The sequence below is a fragment of the Mirounga angustirostris genome, unplaced genomic scaffold, assembly GCF_029215605.1.
Source record: "Mirounga angustirostris isolate CCGP_5_RB_7025 unplaced genomic scaffold, mMirAng1.0.hap1 SCAF_12, whole genome shotgun sequence".
Taxonomy (NCBI): Eukaryota; Metazoa; Chordata; class Mammalia; order Carnivora; family Phocidae; genus Mirounga; species Mirounga angustirostris.
The window spans coordinates 87,182,286-87,201,215 of NW_026991720.1; the positions used below are offsets into that span (position 1 = coordinate 87,182,286).

The 18,930-nt window shown below is 40.6% G+C and overlaps 1 protein-coding gene across 6 annotated transcripts in view; it reads right to left on the reverse strand.

Moving 5' to 3' along the window:
• SRPK2 (SRSF protein kinase 2) overlaps positions 1-18,930 on the reverse strand; it is a 245,556-nt gene that overhangs the window by 26,937 nt on the left and 199,689 nt on the right. For all 6 annotated transcript variants that reach the window (XM_064575399.1, XM_045864863.3, XM_045864862.3 and 3 more), the window contains 5 exons: positions 15,695-15,803; positions 14,918-15,005; positions 14,636-14,723; positions 11,587-11,693; positions 1,083-1,248 (listed from right to left, as the gene is read on the reverse strand). In XM_064575399.1, coding sequence (XP_064431469.1) covers positions 1,083-1,248; positions 11,587-11,693; positions 14,636-14,723; positions 14,918-15,005; positions 15,695-15,803 — 558 coding nt within the window. The remainder of the gene's footprint in view (positions 1-1,082; positions 1,249-11,586; positions 11,694-14,635; positions 14,724-14,917; positions 15,006-15,694; positions 15,804-18,930) is intronic.

Genomic DNA, 18,930 nt, shown 5'->3' on the forward strand with positions numbered 1-18,930 from the left:
TGTAAAATGAAGGTAATTATTGCCTTTTAAATGGCTATCCAACTTCAAAATGGTTAAACATCAGAGCTTCTGAATCACAGAGATCTAAAGAAAGGTGACCCAACTCAAACAAATGACTGGCTCTGCAAAGGCAAAGTGGTAGTTGTTCATATGGAGCCATTTCTCTTATTTATCTAAAATTAAATACCCAAAGCATTGCCTGATAAGAAAACGGAGAAGAGTTCACAAATGCCACATAGTCATCTAACCAAATCAGTTTTACAGACAATAAAATGAACAGTCTATATTAGGAGATGTACATCTGTGTTTGAAAACTATTTGGCAAGTCTATACAGTGGAAGTAAATAAAATATTCTAGAAACCACATGACCAGTCTTTGCCGGCATCAACAACTTGATGGACTACAGGTCTCTGATCTAAGAAACACCCTACTGGTGGAAAACAAGACTAGGAGGCGGTGCCTCTCCTGAGAGCCCTGTCAGGCACGGGGCTGCAGCCCCTCAGCGGCGCACTCGCCTGACGTGACACACTAGGGTGCGGGTCACGGGAAGAGAGGGCGAGAGCGGTCCCGTCACTGCAGCCGTTACACTCCGTCAAAACCAGACGGAAAACTCTAGATACCAATACTCAAGGCATCCGGCCTTCTCCCACCCTTGGGTCTTTTGTAACTGATTTCAAACCCACCAGTTAGACTCAGACTGACGAAGACTAACTGGAGACTAGGAAGCATTCTAACAAACCTGAAACTAGAGAAGAATTCTGAGGACTATAGGTCGGCTGCAAGCAAGCTATTGCTACATCATACTCCGCAGACAAGTGTGCAGGACAATGTTCCAGTGTAGATGAAGCAGCTCGTAAGATTTCAAACAAACTTTTAAGGAAGGACAAAGTTAAGTAACTCAAATATTGAAGCATAATTTAATTGGGGCATCTTCCTTTCCTTATTTCTAGCAATCAGACTCTTCCGAAAGTTCCTAATAGGTATACGTCTGACTCACCGAGCCAGGTGCCTTCGGTGGGCAGCTCTGCTGGCCTTCCCTGCCCCCAAACAAACTGAAACAAAGCCGGCTCAGGCCCCTCACCTGCAGACCCCGAAGGAGGAGGAGCACCTGCTTTCTGCCACTCGGTGGCCTCGGCTGCCATTCTTCTCACATACGCATCGTCCACACACATCAAGATGTTCTCCGGCTTTATGTCAGTATGAATGATCTTGCACTTACTATGCAGATAATCTAACCCCTGAAGGACCTGGTCATAGTAAAATCAAGAGAAGACAGGAGTTATTAATACCTTCGTTGTTCAACATTTGTAAAATAGGTAACATAATCACAAGGCACCAAATACAGTAGACATAAAGGGTATTTAGTAAAAATCTCCCTCCTGCCCTGGGCCCCAGAGGAGCCCAGCACCTTCCCATAAGCAACCAATGTGCATCATTCTGGTGATTCTTTATGTTCATGGAAGCAAACACATCTGTACCTATACTTTGTTTATAACAACTTTATTGAGATGTAATTTACACACAATTCATCCTTTCCGGTGGACAATTCCATGGTTTTTAGATGTGCACCATCACCGCTATGTAAATTAGAACATTTTCATCACCCAAACAAGAAACACCCTACCCACTGGCAGTCACTCTCCATCTTCTGTCAGCTCCCCAGCCCTAGACAACCACTAATCTACTTTCTATCTCCACACATTTGCTGGTTCTGGACATTTTATATACCCGAATCATACAAAGTGGTCTTTTATAACTGGCATAATGTTTTAAAGGTCCATCCATGTGTAGCATGTACTTCTGTTCTTGTAACTGCCAAATAATATTCCCCTGGATATGCTATATTTTGTTCAGCCATTTACCTGATGCATATTTGGATTGTTTCCCTTTTTGGTTCCTACAATTAATATTGCTATGGACATTCACATATGAGTTTTTGTGTAGACATACGTTTTTATTTTTCTTGGGTGTATACTGGGGAGGACAGCTGTTAGGTCATGGGGTAACTCTTGTTTTATACAGTGGCCGCACCTTGTCACATTCCCACGAGCAACATATGAGGGTTCCACCCTCCTTGTCATGGCCTACACTTTGTTATCTACCTTTTTTATTTTAGTCACCCTAGTGGGTGTGATGTGTGATCTCCATCTCTGTGATGTCTAATGATGTGTATACATTTTTAATACTGCACGAAAGGAGGATTAAACAGCTGTGGAATCCAGACCACATGATAGCACTGAACTCAAAGAAATTGCTGAACTAAAATATCCACGAAAACAAAACCCACAAAACTTACAGAGTGCAGTGACCTAAATACAAGGCCACAGTATTTCTGGAATTATTTCTGTTAGAGAGGAATCTTTCAATTCTTCCCATAAACAAAAATATATTTTTAAAATATTCCCATCATGCTCCTGTACATTAAAAATTCTACATGCTCAGTAAATATTAGCACTTAATAAATATCATCATACACTTTAAATCATTTAGGGGTCTTGTCCACAACAGAGAAGAAAGTGGGCAAAACACAAGCAGTAGACACATAATATGTATCCATTATATGTATTTCTAATTCTAGAAAGTTCTCAGCAACAGCCCAATGCTTCTGTCTACTGTAAATGGCTAAACAACCTTAACAAACAACAGCATTGGGAAAAGAGCGGACAGAGGTTCCACAAGGAAAATGAGAAAAGGAAAACTCATCTCTTAAACAGGATGAAAATCTCTATACCCATCTAAAATAACTTTCCCTAGAAAGTATTTTTACATGACTTCAACTGACCAATTATCAGTCAAGCTCCCGGAACAGGTCATGCACCTAATTCCAGGTGTCTGGCCTATAAATGAAGCTCCTTGTCTCCTGGGGCTTACAGCCCCTACATCCTCCAGAGAGCTTACCGTCTTATGCCAGGAGGAGGAAAGGGATTGGCCGAAAAGAAACCAAGATGAATCATGGGTAACAAACAAGTTCTTAGTAAGCACCAAAACAGTGAAACAGATAAAAAACCAGAAAAACAGAAGGAAAGGCACTTGTTTGTTTTTGCCTTAAAATTAATATTTAATGTTTGCTATAGTACTGCAATTAGAATTACTAAATTATGTTTAAAACATCAAAGGACCAGGAAGAAAGATTCATTAGATGTTTCCATAAAGAATTAGGTTATAATCCTGATGGGAACACAATCCAAGGGGCCTATATGTTATTCACTGATATTCATGCATCTTCTTTGTTCAAACTGAAATAATATGGAGAATTTTTGTATCTGAATAACAAGAGAGATTCTGAGAATACAAGAAATTAATAGACAGGAACAGTAATGATTTCTAACCTATGGAGGGAAAGGAACAAGATTTCTGAGAAACTTTAAAATTATTCCAACTGAAATTGCATTTCAATTCTCAAATATTAACTCAAAGTAAAAATGTCAGTATCTTTTCACCACCATTTCATGCCTGAGTCACTCCTATCTTTCCACCTTAGCTCTTTCGTGGTGGTCAGGTTGTTTTACTGTGTGGGAGGCTACACAAGTAAGAGTTAACATGATCCAGTATCCAAATGTGTTCATGAGTTCCCGATGAGAAGGAGGCACTTGAGATGAACATAGTGTTCTCAGCAAGAAGTTAAGTTCCAGATTTTTAAAATATTTGCAATCGCATGCAACTGGGTTACCTTTCCTTAAGAAGGACAGCTTATGATGTCTGACGATGAACACAGTGAAAGAACTGACTGCTGAGACAAATTAAGTAAGGTAATTAAGATAATGCAAATCTTAAAGGAAAGTTGAGACACAGCACAGCGTGGTGTTAAAACACGACCTTGGGACTCACGCCACTCCTAGACTGCTGCCAGATCATTCACTCAAGGGGCAAGGTACTTACACTGTCTGAGCCTCCACTGTCATATTTTTAAAAAAGGGGAATATATCTACTAAGTAGAAATATGGTAAGAATTAGAAATAATCTATGGAAAATCTACAAAAAACAAGGTCTAGTTCACAGGAAGCTCAAAATAAATGGGAGAACTGAACTAAGTCAGAACACTTGTATTGACATTGACTAAGTAACTAACTTTGCTAAGTCACTTATGAAACTTCTCTGGGTCTCATTTCTCCCACCTATGAGTGGGCTATCCCTGATAAATTCTGTGGTACATCCCAGCAGTGAAATTCTGATGCCATAATTTCTTTTAATTCTGAACTACAATTTTTTTTAAAGTCTTTAGCTGTAGACTAAAAAGAATGGTTATTTTGAAAAATGGCATTTCTGTTCTCAGCCAGTGAAGTTTAAAGCAATAAAGCAACCCAGAATCCAGAATAAACAGTAATGATGGGCAATCTCATAACCATTTATGCAGAGTAACTATGATGATGCACAAAAAAGAGAAAAGCGGTGAATCAAGCTTCATGCCCAAGGATAGCTCTCCTCTTGCAAAATCTGAAAAACAGAGTTAAAAGGAGCCTTTACTAATTTTCTGTGTTTCCTGCACTTGCCAGGCCCAGTATATTTGTCTTTCTTGCCTAAGAAAACATACTTAGCCTCAGCAGCAGGAGGCAGCAGAGGCTGCAGGGAGATCCTCTGCCTGCCATCGGCTTGACTCTACAGCAGCCATGAGGGCTGAGATCAGTGCAAGCACAGATGGCCCGGAGACAGGCCTGCACCTCATGCAGAGGCGCTCCGCTTGGATCACACCCTCAGAAGCAGGGGCCAGTTTTCTCCTTGTGAAGTCAGACGTGCAGGCTAGCAGCAGCTTATCAGTGAAGGCAGAGACCAGAGCTGGGAGCCAGGAGCCCCCATTTCTGGTTCAGATACTAACTAGCTATGGCTCAGAGCAAGTCCCCTTCCCTGACCTCAAATTCATCTGTAAAGTAAGAGGCTTGGTCAAGACAGTCTCTCAGGTTTCTTTCTGTACACCTATGAAGATGGCAGAGAGCATCTATTACTGGTGTTAACAACATAAACCTACTCCTCTCTACCACAGCTTGCTACAATAGTTCCTGTGATCTTGTAGATACAAGAGGAGTGAGTTGAGAGAACTGTGGAAACTTCTCTCAAAGATGTCTTCCGGGCCCTGCTCACCACCCAGAAAATGAAGCTTTCTCCAAAACCCTAAACTGCGAAGAGAAACAGAATGAGAGCAAATTTCCAAATTATTTTCTGACTCTAGTCACCACCTGGGGACTTTCTTCCTCCCACACCTGAACAAAGGACACACGGCAAGGAGACCTGGCTGGCTTCTTACTCTGTAAGGTCTTACTAATGCGACATCCAGGGGAGCCCAACAGGCAGCAGGAGGGGCTGACCCACGCAGGAGCCCTTCGCCAGGATACTAACAGCTTGTGCTGTGGAGGAAGGCACCAGAGGGGCTCTCCTCAAGCCCAGACACTTTCCTACTAGGAAAGCTAAGGCTCCCACTGGGTTTCTCTCCTCCACTAAACAGACATGAGGTCAACCCTACAACCTGCTTCTGACAATTCTGACAATTAAACTGAATGGAGAAGTGTGGGAATCCCAGCTCAACGGAAGGGGGCAAGAACTGGATGTGCACGCACACAGAAGTTTCAGTGGACACTGTCCTTGTCTGCTTTACATGAAACAGGCTTCTGCTCCAGGTTCTGACTCGGACTACTGAGAATTCATGAGAAAACCCTGCAGCCGTGTTCTTCTGAACGCAGTCAGGAGGAAAGAGAAAGCCTCCGTGCCCAGCACATAGAGGGCGCCACGGAGCGCTGAGCTGGGAAAAGAGGCTTACCACATTTCTGAATTGAGGACCCAACCTTCTGAAGAGAAGAATTCCAAGTTAGGACAGAACCATATGTACGACCACAATGAATATAAAAAATGTTTACCAACTTAAAATTAATCTTCTGTTCTATCATTGATTCCTGGCTCAGTGATCATGAATTCACTGATAAATAGGAACAGTGACATAAATGAAATGGTAAATAGATACTCAGTGTAGACAAAAGCATTCAGTGCTAACAGGCGACTCAGTCTGCCTAAGCAGGGCCAGGCTCTTCATCTGCCCCCAGAAGCCCTGCCCCACCGAAGCGGGGTGTGGAAAAGCACTGCATTTTACAAACTCCCTTAGCACACATTACCAATTACAAATCACTTAGTAAATAGCATTTAATGGCTATCCTTTCAAACAATCTAGTTACCAGCTCTACTATAAGGCAAAGAAAACCATTTACCACCACAGACCCACAAATGCACACTTTTCACAAACACATGCTATAACCTAAATGCTCCCAGATCTTTCCATGTAGACATTTCACAGGACCTTGCAGTTGAGAGCATGGGTTCTGGAATTATACCACCTGAATTCAAATCAGCGCGTTAAAAAGTGGGTGTCAAAGAGCATTGTAAATGCTAGTGACAATCAGAGTTATAGAAAAGAGTAATAAGAATTTAAAAATCCAGAGCTACAAGCTGCGACTGCTAGTTTTTCCAGTACTGTAGCAAAGTCACCAAACTCACGGCCTTGCCCTTACCAAGAAGCCACTTCCTTACAGGTTCCTATAAAGGGCAATGAATTGAACCATTAAGTTTTAAAAAGTAAAATACCCTTTCAACATATAAGCAAGTCAAAGCCACGTTTAAAGAAGAGCAGGAGCATCTGAAGAAGCCCTACCTTTCATGCACCACAAATAAACACGGCCAACACTAGCAACCTGTTTCTTCTTCTGGATTTAGAAGTAAGAGCAAGACGTGAAACAGACCTCACTAAAGCTGATTTAAAAAGGAGAAATGAAAGCTGGGGGGTGAACAGACCAACGTAAGACTCCACACCTGAGCCAGAGAAGCGGTCTGGGAAAGTCAGAGGATGCATACGGCATCCCAGACACCACCAGCATGGCCCTTCTCCGACCCAGCACACGGTCACCAGGACTATAGGAGGACAGCTAAGAACTGACCAAGGGACTGAGAACAGTGCACGGGAAACCCTGAAAAGACAGATAATTCAATTATGTCATTACTTTTAAAATACAAGCGAGTGGTAATGTTGGTCCATGAGCCCATCAAATCAGAGAAAGTGAGGCATTTTATAGAATAAAAAGAGGAACATATACTTCTTTCATTTTAGAAAAGACAACCTACCAAAAACACTCTTTGACCACCTCCAGCATGAAGGAAGCTCCAGAGACACACAGGATTCACACACAGCTCGTAACTCCAAGAGCTCACAACGCAGGTGGGGAGACACACCGGCTACTTCACGCTGGTCACCTCGCTGGATGCTTTGTCATCAGTCCCTCCATGTTAATCTCCACAAATGACCTATTACCATCCCAATTTTACAAATGAGAAAACAGGCTCACAGAGGGGACATCATTGGATCAGGGTCACAAAACAGTAAGTGCCAAAGGTATAATATGAAGTGAAGCCTGCTGGCAGGGCACCTACCCCTATTCCGGTGGTTTTCCACCGGAGGGAATTCCGCCTCCTCAGGGACATCTGACAAAGTTTAGAGACCTTTAAAATGGTCACAACTGGGGTGGTGGTGGCTGATACAAGCATCTAGTTGGTTGAGGCTAGGAATGCTGTTGAACACCCTACAATACACAAGATAGGTCCCCACAACAAAGAATTTTCCAGGCCAAAATGTCAACAGTGCCAGGGCTGTGAAACTGGGGTGTATATAGTAAGACGCTACGATCATCAGGAAAGGCCCAAATGGAGGCCGCAGCCAGACCGAGGAGGGAAGAAAGAGCATTCTTAACTGGGGTAGTGTGGGAAGGCTTCGTCATGGAAACAGGATTTTGGTTGAGTCTTTCAAAGCATGGGTAGAAAAGAAAGGGTGGTATTATCGGCAGCCTACGACAAAAGAAATGATCAAAGATGTGCAGCTAAAAAATGTGAGTCAGGTGAGTACTTTCTCTAAAACACCTACAAAATGAAACTAGTAAAAATTTATGAATAAAAAATCAGGTAAATCTGCATGTATTTATAAATGCTCAGGCATCTTTTTTTTTTTTTTTTTTTAATGAGAGACAGAGAGCATGAGAGGGAGGAGGGTCAGAGGGAGAAGCAGACTCCCTGCTGAGCAAGGAGCCCGATGCGGGACTCGATCCTGGGACTCCAGGATCATGACCTGAGCCGAAGGCAGTCGCTTAACCAACTGAGCCACCCAGGCGCCCAATGCTCAGGCATCTTTGACCACTCGTAAGAGACTGGTAACTTGGTTGACTCTGGGAGAGAAACTGGGTACCTGAAGGACCTAACATTTCAGAACACTTACGTGCATTACCTAGTTAAAAGATTAATGGGGAAACATTGACCTGCCAGGAGATAAAAGCTGAATCAGGGTTTGCAAGGGGAAATACAGGCTGATATCAGATGGGAGAAAACCTTAAACAGGTTCATAGGAAGAACAGTGATTTAACTTTTATTGGACATTAGGCCAAGTACGATTCTAAAGGTATCATATGCTACTTGGCAAAATGCTAAAGGTAAGCGCTCCAGAGCCAAATGCTCTGGGTATGAATGCCCCTTCCACAGCTTACTACTTTTTTAAAGTCACTTCCTGGCTGCAGGCAAGTTACTTAAACTCTCCCCACCTCCATTCCTCTTCCATAAAATGGAAGGGTAAAAATACCTATTTCATAGAGTTATTGTGAAGATTCAATGGATTAAAATTTGCAAAGTACTTAAAATGATGCCTGGCACATACTAAGTAGCACTGAATAAAAATCTATAATCATCAATAGTAGCATCCCTTTACGTGTAACAATAATCAGCAAGGAAAGTATCTTTATTATTCCCATTTACTCATGATGAAACTGTGGCTTAAGGAGGCTAAGGAACTTAGCCTAAGTTCTAGCTAGAGAAGCGTCCATCTGACACCAAAACCCAAGCTTGTTCTCACCCCACATGTAGCTTCCTGAAAGCAAACATTAACCTTCAGGCAACAGGCACTGGAAAGTCACTAAAGGTTTCTAAATGAAGCAAAGTTTTGTTTTGGAAGGTAACTGCGAATGGAAAGGAGAAAAAATTGGCACAGGGAAATGGGAGTAGGATGAGCAGGCCTCTGGAAGAGAAGAGAGAAGCCCATGAAAAGGTACTGGCCGGAGGCGATAAAGGGTCTGAACTAAGGACGGTGGTGCTGGAAATGGAAAGATCAGGAATAGAAGGCAGGGCACAGGAGGGAAGGTGGCTAGGTGATTAGTGAGGCACGCCAAGTGACCGACGACAAGAGACTGGAACCAGGTCAGCCACACCTGACTTCGAAGGAAAGGGAGGCTACACAGTGACAGAGTCTTAGAGAGCTGGTCTACCTTGTCTGTTCTGGGAAGCACTGAAACTGTGAGGTCTATTAATAAAGCATCTTCCCACTATTACCTAGGAGTCAAAAATACTGAATCCACAGGCTGAATCCAAGGGAATGAAGGGAATTTCAGGGAATTACAGATTACTAACTGGGATAGACAACAATTTACTACTTTGAAAAGTTACAAGTTTAGGGAAAGAAATCCCAAATCGATATTTTTCTTAAATAAAATTAAAGGTGGGTCACACTAAAAGCAAAAATTCTAAATATTGCCTACAATAATTAAGTACAGAAAATGAAAACTTCACCTTGAAATTTTTCTAGACCAATAAAGCACTGTAAGAGTTCTCAGTCCCCAAAGCACAGTGTGTGTGAATTACGCACTCATTAAAATCATTTGTTCATTCAGCAAGGACCCATGAAAATTCCATTAAACTCCAAGAATTTCATTTTTAGATTTATAGACACTTTCGTTTGCTTGCTGAGAAAGCCTGCATTTTATTTTCCTGTTCTGGAACACAAAGTAAGTATCAATGGCTCATCTGCGAAGTCACCTCCTTTCATGGCCCAGCCTGGGCTATGCAGTGGTCAGTCACCTATGGTAACCACAGACACCTTTAAAGTACAGGGTTCCAGGGGACGACAGACCTATGTGAAATACACGCGAGCTGGGGTTTCTCTATTTGCTTTTTGTTAGAATACGTAAATCTTTTCAGGATTTATCAGAGATAATTAAGACATTTTTTCAGAGTTTTTTAACAAGATGATTTTTAGAGTTCAGAGTTGCCACTAATAGCTATAAATACCAAACTGTCATTTACGGATCAAAAAACTCCAAATAAGGTTAATTGCCACCGTCCCCCCTTCCCCGGGCCCACATTAAAGGGAAATTGTTTTTTGGTTTGAGATATTAACCATGTTAAAATAATAAATTAAAACACTACTATCTAAAATCTAAAAGGGAACAGATATTATTATTAATCCAAAGCTGGCCACAAGTCCGCAAACAGCATGCACGTATACCCAACATAATACTGTGTACGGGAACAATATTTCACTGCCAAGCCAAGGCAGAGCGCCCTTTTCTCTTCAGCCTCTCTTTTCGTGTAACATCTATAATGTTAGAAGATAAGCTGCCAATTTGCAATGCAAAGAAACAAAGATAAATGGTGAACACTCAGGCTGACTAAACAATGCTACCTATATACAACTGCATAAGCAAAATCTAAGATGCTTTCATAAACCAATGTAAGCTCCAAAATCTTTATAAAATGGGTTTAAAACCTACTCATATGCGTGTATGCAAATACTATCTACACTACAGTTGTTAGGAAGGTTCTCTTGTAGGCACCCATCTCTTTAAATTCACAATTCTTTAATTGTGAATCATTCCCTGATTCTTTTCCTGTGTAAGAATTGTAGACGAGGGCCTATATTTCAAGTCTGGAAACCCCCCAAGTAGGTCTAGCTTAAGCTCTGGGCCTAGGGCACAAGGGATGGGCGCCCAATCACCTAATCCTCTTCTCAAGCAAACCAAACAACCCCCCTGATATATTATGTACTCTGCAGAATTATCCACAGCAATTGTCCATGATATCAGAACAGGTAATTCAGAATAAGTCATATCTGCAACTTTCCTAATGTAGGCTATAAGGGCAATGAGGAATACAGACGGATGTATTCCATGCAGAAAACTGAATCTGGTAAATTTTCTAATTAGGAGATCTTCCATATGTGTATACTTTCATTCTATCAACACTTGCTGGAACATCTTCCCTGAACCAGACCCCAGCTAAAGGTTTTCTTTTGTCAAGGCAACTGAACAGAGTACAAATCTAACACAATACTCCCTATATAACTTCAACATTCCTCATACTATCTTTCATTTAGCCTCCATCCAAAGATACACAGAAATAGTAAACAAACACAAATTACCTATTTCTTCTGAATTATTTTCTAAGGAACTAAGTGGGACATTTCATAGTAATGATATTGGATAAAACAATTTCTCAGTATGCCATTTTACTTACCTTAAAAAAAAGGTCAATACATCAAAAGAAATGCAGGCCTAACATTTACATACTGCCCTCTTTACAAGACAGAATGGCATATAATTAAATAAATATAAAGTTGATGTAACAAGTTCAAAATATTATGCACTGTAATATACATGTATTTATTTGTAAAACGGATTATATTTATGTGTGTGCGTGTGTGTATGCGTATGTGTGTGTGTGTGTGTATTTAAGGACAGGAATTTTCATTAAAAGCTAGCCAGTGAGGTACTGGCGGGCGGGGGCTGCCCTCACATCCTCACCTGTCGAATGATACTCTTCACACAACGTACTGGGAGGCCTTGGTAATTGGACTTGATGATCCACTTGAGGAGATGGTGGCCGAGTACTTCGAAGACCATGCAGACATCTGGGACATGGTTAAGGATCATTTGCAGATACATTTCCTGGAGTGATACAATTACTCAAAGCAGCATCTTTGTGGCACTTGGCAGTTTTTTCTTTATAAAATGCAACATCACGGGGCACCTGGGTGGCTCAGTCAGTTAAGTGTCTGACTCTTGGTTTCGGTTCAGGTCATGATCTCAGGGTTGTGAAATCGAGCCCCACATGGGGCTCCATGCTCAGCATGGAAACTGCTTGGGATTCTTCCTCTCCCTCTCCCTCCCCTGCTGCCCCTCCCCCTGCTTGTGTACACCTGCATGCATGAAACTCTCTCTCTCTGAAAACAAAAAAAAACAAAAACAACAAAAACAACAAAAAAAATACTTTAAAATGTTTAAAATGCAATGTCACTATTACCAATAATACCAGAAGCGGTCATGTGCTGTTTGTCACCAAAATAAATAGATCTAACATTTACTAAGTACTTATATCCTATGTGTTAGTCAATGTATGCTTGTCAAACAATGTGCCTACCCCCACACAGAAGCAACTACAGTGAACCCAGGAGCTGGAGGAGCTCTCCAGCGTCACACAGTCCCAAGGTGGCTGGGCCATGATGCAACCCCGCACCGCCCCACACTCTTGCTCATTTCAACACCCCCTCCCTGATAATCAGCCATAATGAAAGTGAGCAAGGCTGAAACCTCATAAAAACTGATGGCGGGGGGGGGGGAACGGGACACCCAAAAAACCCTGTCTTAAGTGTCCTCCTCCTCCCTGCCTGCCTAAATTCAAATCCATGAAACACTTTATAAAATAAAAATTTACAAAACACAGTGAAGATATTTAATCTTTTCCTTCAATAGTATCTTTCATTGCAGAACCAGATCAACTTCAATACTCTAAGCAGTTTTCAATAACATAGGATCACAATATAAGACATGGATGGCACTTAAGACCCACTTATAATAATGAAATCTTAGGAATCTGGGTTTTTTTTTTTTTTTAATAGAAATTCTACTATGACCCACCGAAGTCCATCATACAAATATATTCATGTTATCCATACAGGAAGATTTAAAACGGCTCTGAAACCTCTTGAGAATACATCGTTCATCCCTGAAAGCCTACAGATAGGCCATTAAAGCAGGTTAGTTGATTTAATATTTTCTACAATATCTGGATCTACCAATCACATTATCACAATAACTGTTCCTTTAAATATATATTTTTTAAAGATTTTATTTATTTATTTCAGAGAGAGAGAATGAGAGAGAGCACATGAGAGGGGGGGAGGGGCAGAGGGAGAAGCAGGCTCCCTGCCGAGCAGGGAGCCCCATGCGGGACTCGATCCTGGGACTCCAGGATCATGACCTGAGCCGAAGGCAGTCGCTTAACCAACTGAGCCACCCAGGCGCCCCCTTTAAATATTTTTAATGAAAAATTTTTAAATATTTTCTACAATGTTGGAGAAATATAGACTTATGCATAGATAATCTAAAGCCAGAAGTTTCTATTTCCCAAATCATTATTAAAAAAAGGCAAACTAAGGATTAAAGTTAGTAAAAGACAGTCAAAGGCCAAGATTTCTAAATTATGACCTAAGTCTCCTTCAAAGCACTGACCACCTGGACTATAATGGTTTCCTAGCATTTTATTTAATGGTAAAAACAGCCACTGGAATGTATATATCCCAAACACTCCATTTACCTAAAAGTCAGGTAGTTTCTCCAAAGAAACCCTGCCAGCTACCCCAACAAACTGCCTTACAGAACTGATCCAAGAAGAGGGGCTGCTCTGCCTGCCCATAAACAAACAGACTCACCTGGAGACCCGGGCAGAGGACCAGCTCTTTTTGTCTATGGAGGTTGGGGGGGAGGGGGGACACACTGGCACCTGAGTCACTCAGTTGGTTGAGCATGTGACTCTTGATTTTGGCTCAGGTCATGATCTCAGGGTCATGAGACTGAGCCCTGCGCGTTGGGCTCCGCACTCACTGGGGAGTCTGCTTGAGATTCTCTCTGTCCCCCTCACTCTCAATTTCGCTCAAAAAATAAATAAATAAATCTTTAAAAAAGGGCGGGGGAATGCACTCAGCAACTAGCAGAAACAATCTTGAGACAAAGGGCAAGATGACACCAGCAGGCACTGGTACTTACTAGTAGTCTCTAGTCCAATCTCTAGAGGAAATATAGAATCTCCTTCAGACATAAAGAGTATGAAGGAAGTGCCTCCCCAGGGATTAGGCTCAGGAGATGCAGAAACAGGGTGCCATTCTAGGATGTGAGCTGGGAGAAGGCTTTGTCCTCAGGCTTCTGGAGCTTGAGCAGGTCAAATACCAAAATGAAGGATCTGTTCCAAACATGATAAGAAGGAGAAGACCCTGGCTCTTGACACACTGCTCCTTGTAATCTGCAAAGAGGATTGTGACTCATCTTTCTCTGCTCTTTCCTTACACATACGTAGGACACTCCCCAGCTTGATGGTGAAGGTAGAGGGGCTGTCTGTAAAGAGCCCAGTGCCTGCACAAGAAGGATGCTAAAGATGCTGTACCACCTCAGAGAGATGACACAAGACACTGAAATGGACTGGCGGGAATTGGGGCATTTTTTGGCATACCATTTTATAACACTCTGTAATGATACGAGAGGCTTTATGTGGACACCGATATAGCAGAGCAAACAGAAGTTTAAATCAGCTTGAAATATTTCCATATTTTTTTTAATATTTTTTTAATTTATTTGAGAGAGAGAGTGCACGAGAGAAAGCACAAGTGGGGTGCGGGGAGAAGGAGAAGCAGGCTCCCCCCTGAGCAGGGAGCCTAATGTGGGGCTTGATCCCAAGACCCTGGGATCATGACCTGAGCTGAAGGCAGACGCTTAATGACTGAACCACCCAGGCGCCCCTATTCCCATATTTTACAACTAAAAAGTCATTAGGAAGCAAAAGAACTGTCAATAAGGATACGTATTCCATTCATGCCTGAAATCTTGAAGTCATCGATTAACTGTACTACCATGTCTTTATTTGGGTCAGTGGGATCACTTTCTCGAACCTATGGAAAGAAAAATTAATTCAAGAACAGAACCATTTAGGACTGAAAGTCATTTCCATTATAACCAGCCAAAAACATTTTAGTAGAAGTGATGTTTTTAAAAATAAAAGATTCAGTATTTGAACTTAAAAATTCCTCTATAAATTTTAAGTCATTAATTTTTCTTGCATTATTCACATTTTCGTAGTACTTACACATTTGAGCAATTTTATTTCATCCAAGGCTGTCTCTGTATAATGCTGGGCACTTTTTACAACTTTCATTGCAACAAATCTCTTCCCTCTTTAAAAAAAAAAATGCGTATTTTTAATATTATCAGCAAAAGCGATCATTATAATGAAATCTATTCAATAAATAGAAACTTATAATAACCTTTCCTTTAAAATAGTACTTTTCCAACTGTGTGGCCACAATTAAGCAAGAGGCTAATGGATCAAAACAATCTTTTTGCTTTGTGTTTGTTTTTACCTAATAAAAACAAGGTGGACTGGAAAAATGTCAGAGTTCATCACATAGATTAAGGGTAATTCTTATTTTGTAACACTTCTGTTTTAGTACATACACATACACACCATATGTGTATGTGTCCTGGGTAGCAGCTCAATTTCATACTATGGGGTCGTGACTTTTCTTTAAGAAGTCAGAAACCACTGATTTTAAAGGCCTAAACATGATTATTTTACATATGAACATTTTTCCGATATGGATGAATTACCACAAGAACATATGTCTGATATAATGCTATTTCAATGAATAAGCTTCAGATATAAGAGCAGAAGAAAGTTAATGTATTAACAGACAAGTGAACTTCAAACTGGCGGGGGGCGGGGGGGATGTCTAGCCGGGCGAGGCAGGCCTGTGCTAAGTATGATACATGCACAACAGAAGCAGGAGAGCTCCTCAGCCACACCTGATGATAAAGGTTGAACTGGACCAGAAATCAAATGCACAAATGACAAAAGAACACTTACTGCATATCCCAGCACAGCCAGACAGTTGAGAAGTGTCCCCATCCTAGCTTCCTAATAATATGGTAGCGGCCATTGAAGAGGTCTCCAATTTTCACTGGATGGTAGCCACCTTTTATTAAAAAAATTTTTTTTTAATTTCAGAGAAATAGTAATAAAATCTCTTCCTTTGTGTCAGGTTTTTTTTTTAAGATTTTATTTATTTTTAAGTAATCTCTACACCCAACATGGGGCTTGAATTCAAGACCACAAGATCAAGAGTTACATGCTCTGCTGACTGAGCCCACCAGGCGCCCCCTCTAGTCAGTTCTTGATACCATTTAAGAAAGCTCTAAATAATAAAATCAGATCAAAGTATGTTTAATAATATAACATTTTTTCTCAAAAATATCTTTCATCAAGAGGAAAATGTCCTCTGCCTTGGTATTAGGCTTTCTGTTCATTCTGATTTAACTCAGAAAGACAACAAACCATCCAGTACTCCGTAACAGTAATTTCAGGCTTATATTTAAGTCTAGGTGTACATAATATGCACATACCGGCTCTTGACCTTTCCACATGTCGCCGTCTTCTCTTTTAAGCAATAAATTCAATGCAAATCTTTTTGGGTCAGTAAAACATAACTCAGCAAAATAAAGATGTGTACTCTACCTCATTCTGCTTACGCCAATAGTTCATGCATAACCAACAAGGAATCATATAATGTACAACAGTTTACCCTCCAACAGAGCTTGCTACTCTCCCCACACTTCCTGCAGCCTCAAACCCCTGCTGAGAAACAAGCTGGAGAGAGAGAGAGAGGACACCCTGTTGAGGCAGATACTTGGGAAAGGTAAGGGTGCCTTCATAGATGTGTGGCATAAAAAGACCTTATTCTACACTTGGATGTAAAACAAGCAGGCTACAGGGTAGTGTGTAGAATATGATACCATTTTTGTGAAACACACAAGGAAAAATCTAGGGGATAAAATGTTAGCAACAAACATCGCTAGGTATAAAATTACTTTTATTCTTTTTTATCTATCTTAATTTTTTCTAAAACAAACAATGCTTTCCTACGTTTTATTCTTTTAACATGTTTTTTTATTGCAACGTTATCGCTCATTTTTTAAATCTACAGAATTCTTAAAAATCACTCAAAAAAGACTTGGATAGTTCGTTCCCACCTAGTGTTCAGAGGCTCAAGGCAGGTGCAGAAGTATCCAAGCCACATCTTATAGCACATCTCAGTATCTTTCAGAGGGCTAGGAATAAACTTCAAGAAATACTATGAATGTTTATGAATATTTAAACTGTTACTCAACTGAATTAGTGAAGCAGGAATTTGACCAGATACTGAGTTTCTAAGACTCTTACTCTCCTACCACTACATCAGCATTTCTCAGATTTTAATATCAAAGTCTTTAACAATATTCTGGGTAAAAGATACAAACTAAAGAATAATAAATTAAGAATATAGCAAATTATTAAACGGACGAATAGGTGGTGACTAAACTCACTGTTTCGCTCATTTCACAATATACACATATGTCAAGTCATATTAAGCTTATACAGTACTGTATTACTAAATACATATCTCGATATAACTGGAAGAAAAAATGGCTTATTGCTTACTTAGAAGGTTAAACTAAAATTGAAGGGGGCTCTGAGTTTACAATACAATTTTTGAACCATTAAAATTAACACTGGAAGGGAGGAGGAAAAAACTTATAATTTTCCAAGTACAAATCAGGGGCACTGTGCTTGGCACTTTATTTTCAAAACTATGTTCCATGAAAGGAAAGTAAACTACAATATGCTGCAGGTGTTCCATGATGGGGGTGGGGAGAAGGGAGGAGAAGTCCTTTTGGGAAATTTGAAGTTCAACAAAGCAAAGCAGATTTCTTGACCAAGGGGTTCTAAGAGCCCAATGTCTTAACACACAGTGGGACATCAAAGAGAAGAGAGCATGCTGCAAATCTCAGACATATTTGCTCATGAAATGATTCCTTTAAAAAAAAAAAAAAAAGGAACATTTCACAACACAAAGTATTTAGGAAATGCTGGTGTCTATGTCATTTCTTACAACCACGCCATAAAGCAGATGGTGTGATTTCTACACACCAAGTCTCAGAGACAGTAAGTATTAGGTTCAGGGCTGGAAACTGGGTCTGACTCCAAAGTCCACGCCCTGTCCACCAGGAAGAAATGTATTTCATTTTTAACAACTGCAGGACTTAGTAACTGGGGAACACTTGATAGCTTAATTAAAAGCTACTTACTACTTAACTGCATATTATTCCCAACATTAAAGTCTCTAAATTTAAAAACAACTTAATTATGCATAAAGAGAAGAAATTTGTATCATTATGGTATGTTTCAGACTTGGATTCTCCAACAACCAGAGTGTGTACGTGAGCAAAAACAGAAGAGCACTATATTTCCAATATAATCACACATAAGCACAGCCATTCCTTTTTCAATAGGACTTTGAAAGTTGAACAAAAGAAATTACTAGTTTAGTCCAGTTATCTCAGGAGCCCACAGATGATCTAAGAATAATGTACCTAGCAGAGGATTAAAAATAATAATAATAATAATGATATACCTAAAGGCAGGCCAACTAAAACAAGAGGGGGTAGAGAAGCAATTTTTTAATACAAATATAAAAACAATTAAAAGTACTAAACACTTATCCTTTTATTTTGAAAATACGACATAATTTCAAACCTATATTCCATATATTCTCCTACCCTACCCCCCAGATCTCCATAGAAAACAAGTCTCTTCTGATCATTTTTCAACCTCTTCCCATAAAAGGGTAAATAATATCCATGCTGCCAGAAGGCAGAACATGACTCCCCATAGCAGACCACACCAACCTGCCCAACACCCACAGAATTAGAGAAAGTGGACACTCCAGTAACTCTCCCAATTAATTCTACAATCCCGAGATCAGCTAACAGTGTGCACCATAAAGACTCCTAGCAGTGGACACTCCATGGCCTGTAACACTGTCTAGCACACTGATGACAGTCACAGACTAGACAAGGACATCTCCTTTTGCTGCTTTACCAACAGGCAGTACAGGAATTTATCAACAGTGCTCCCCACAGACCCTTCTCATGGCATCTGGCAGAGTGCCAGATTCAAGCACTTGAGAACTACCATGACTTGGGGTTTAGCTGACACATTTGTACTTCACTATTTGTATTATTTATTATAAAAACCATGCACTTAATCACTTAGAAGTTGACCTC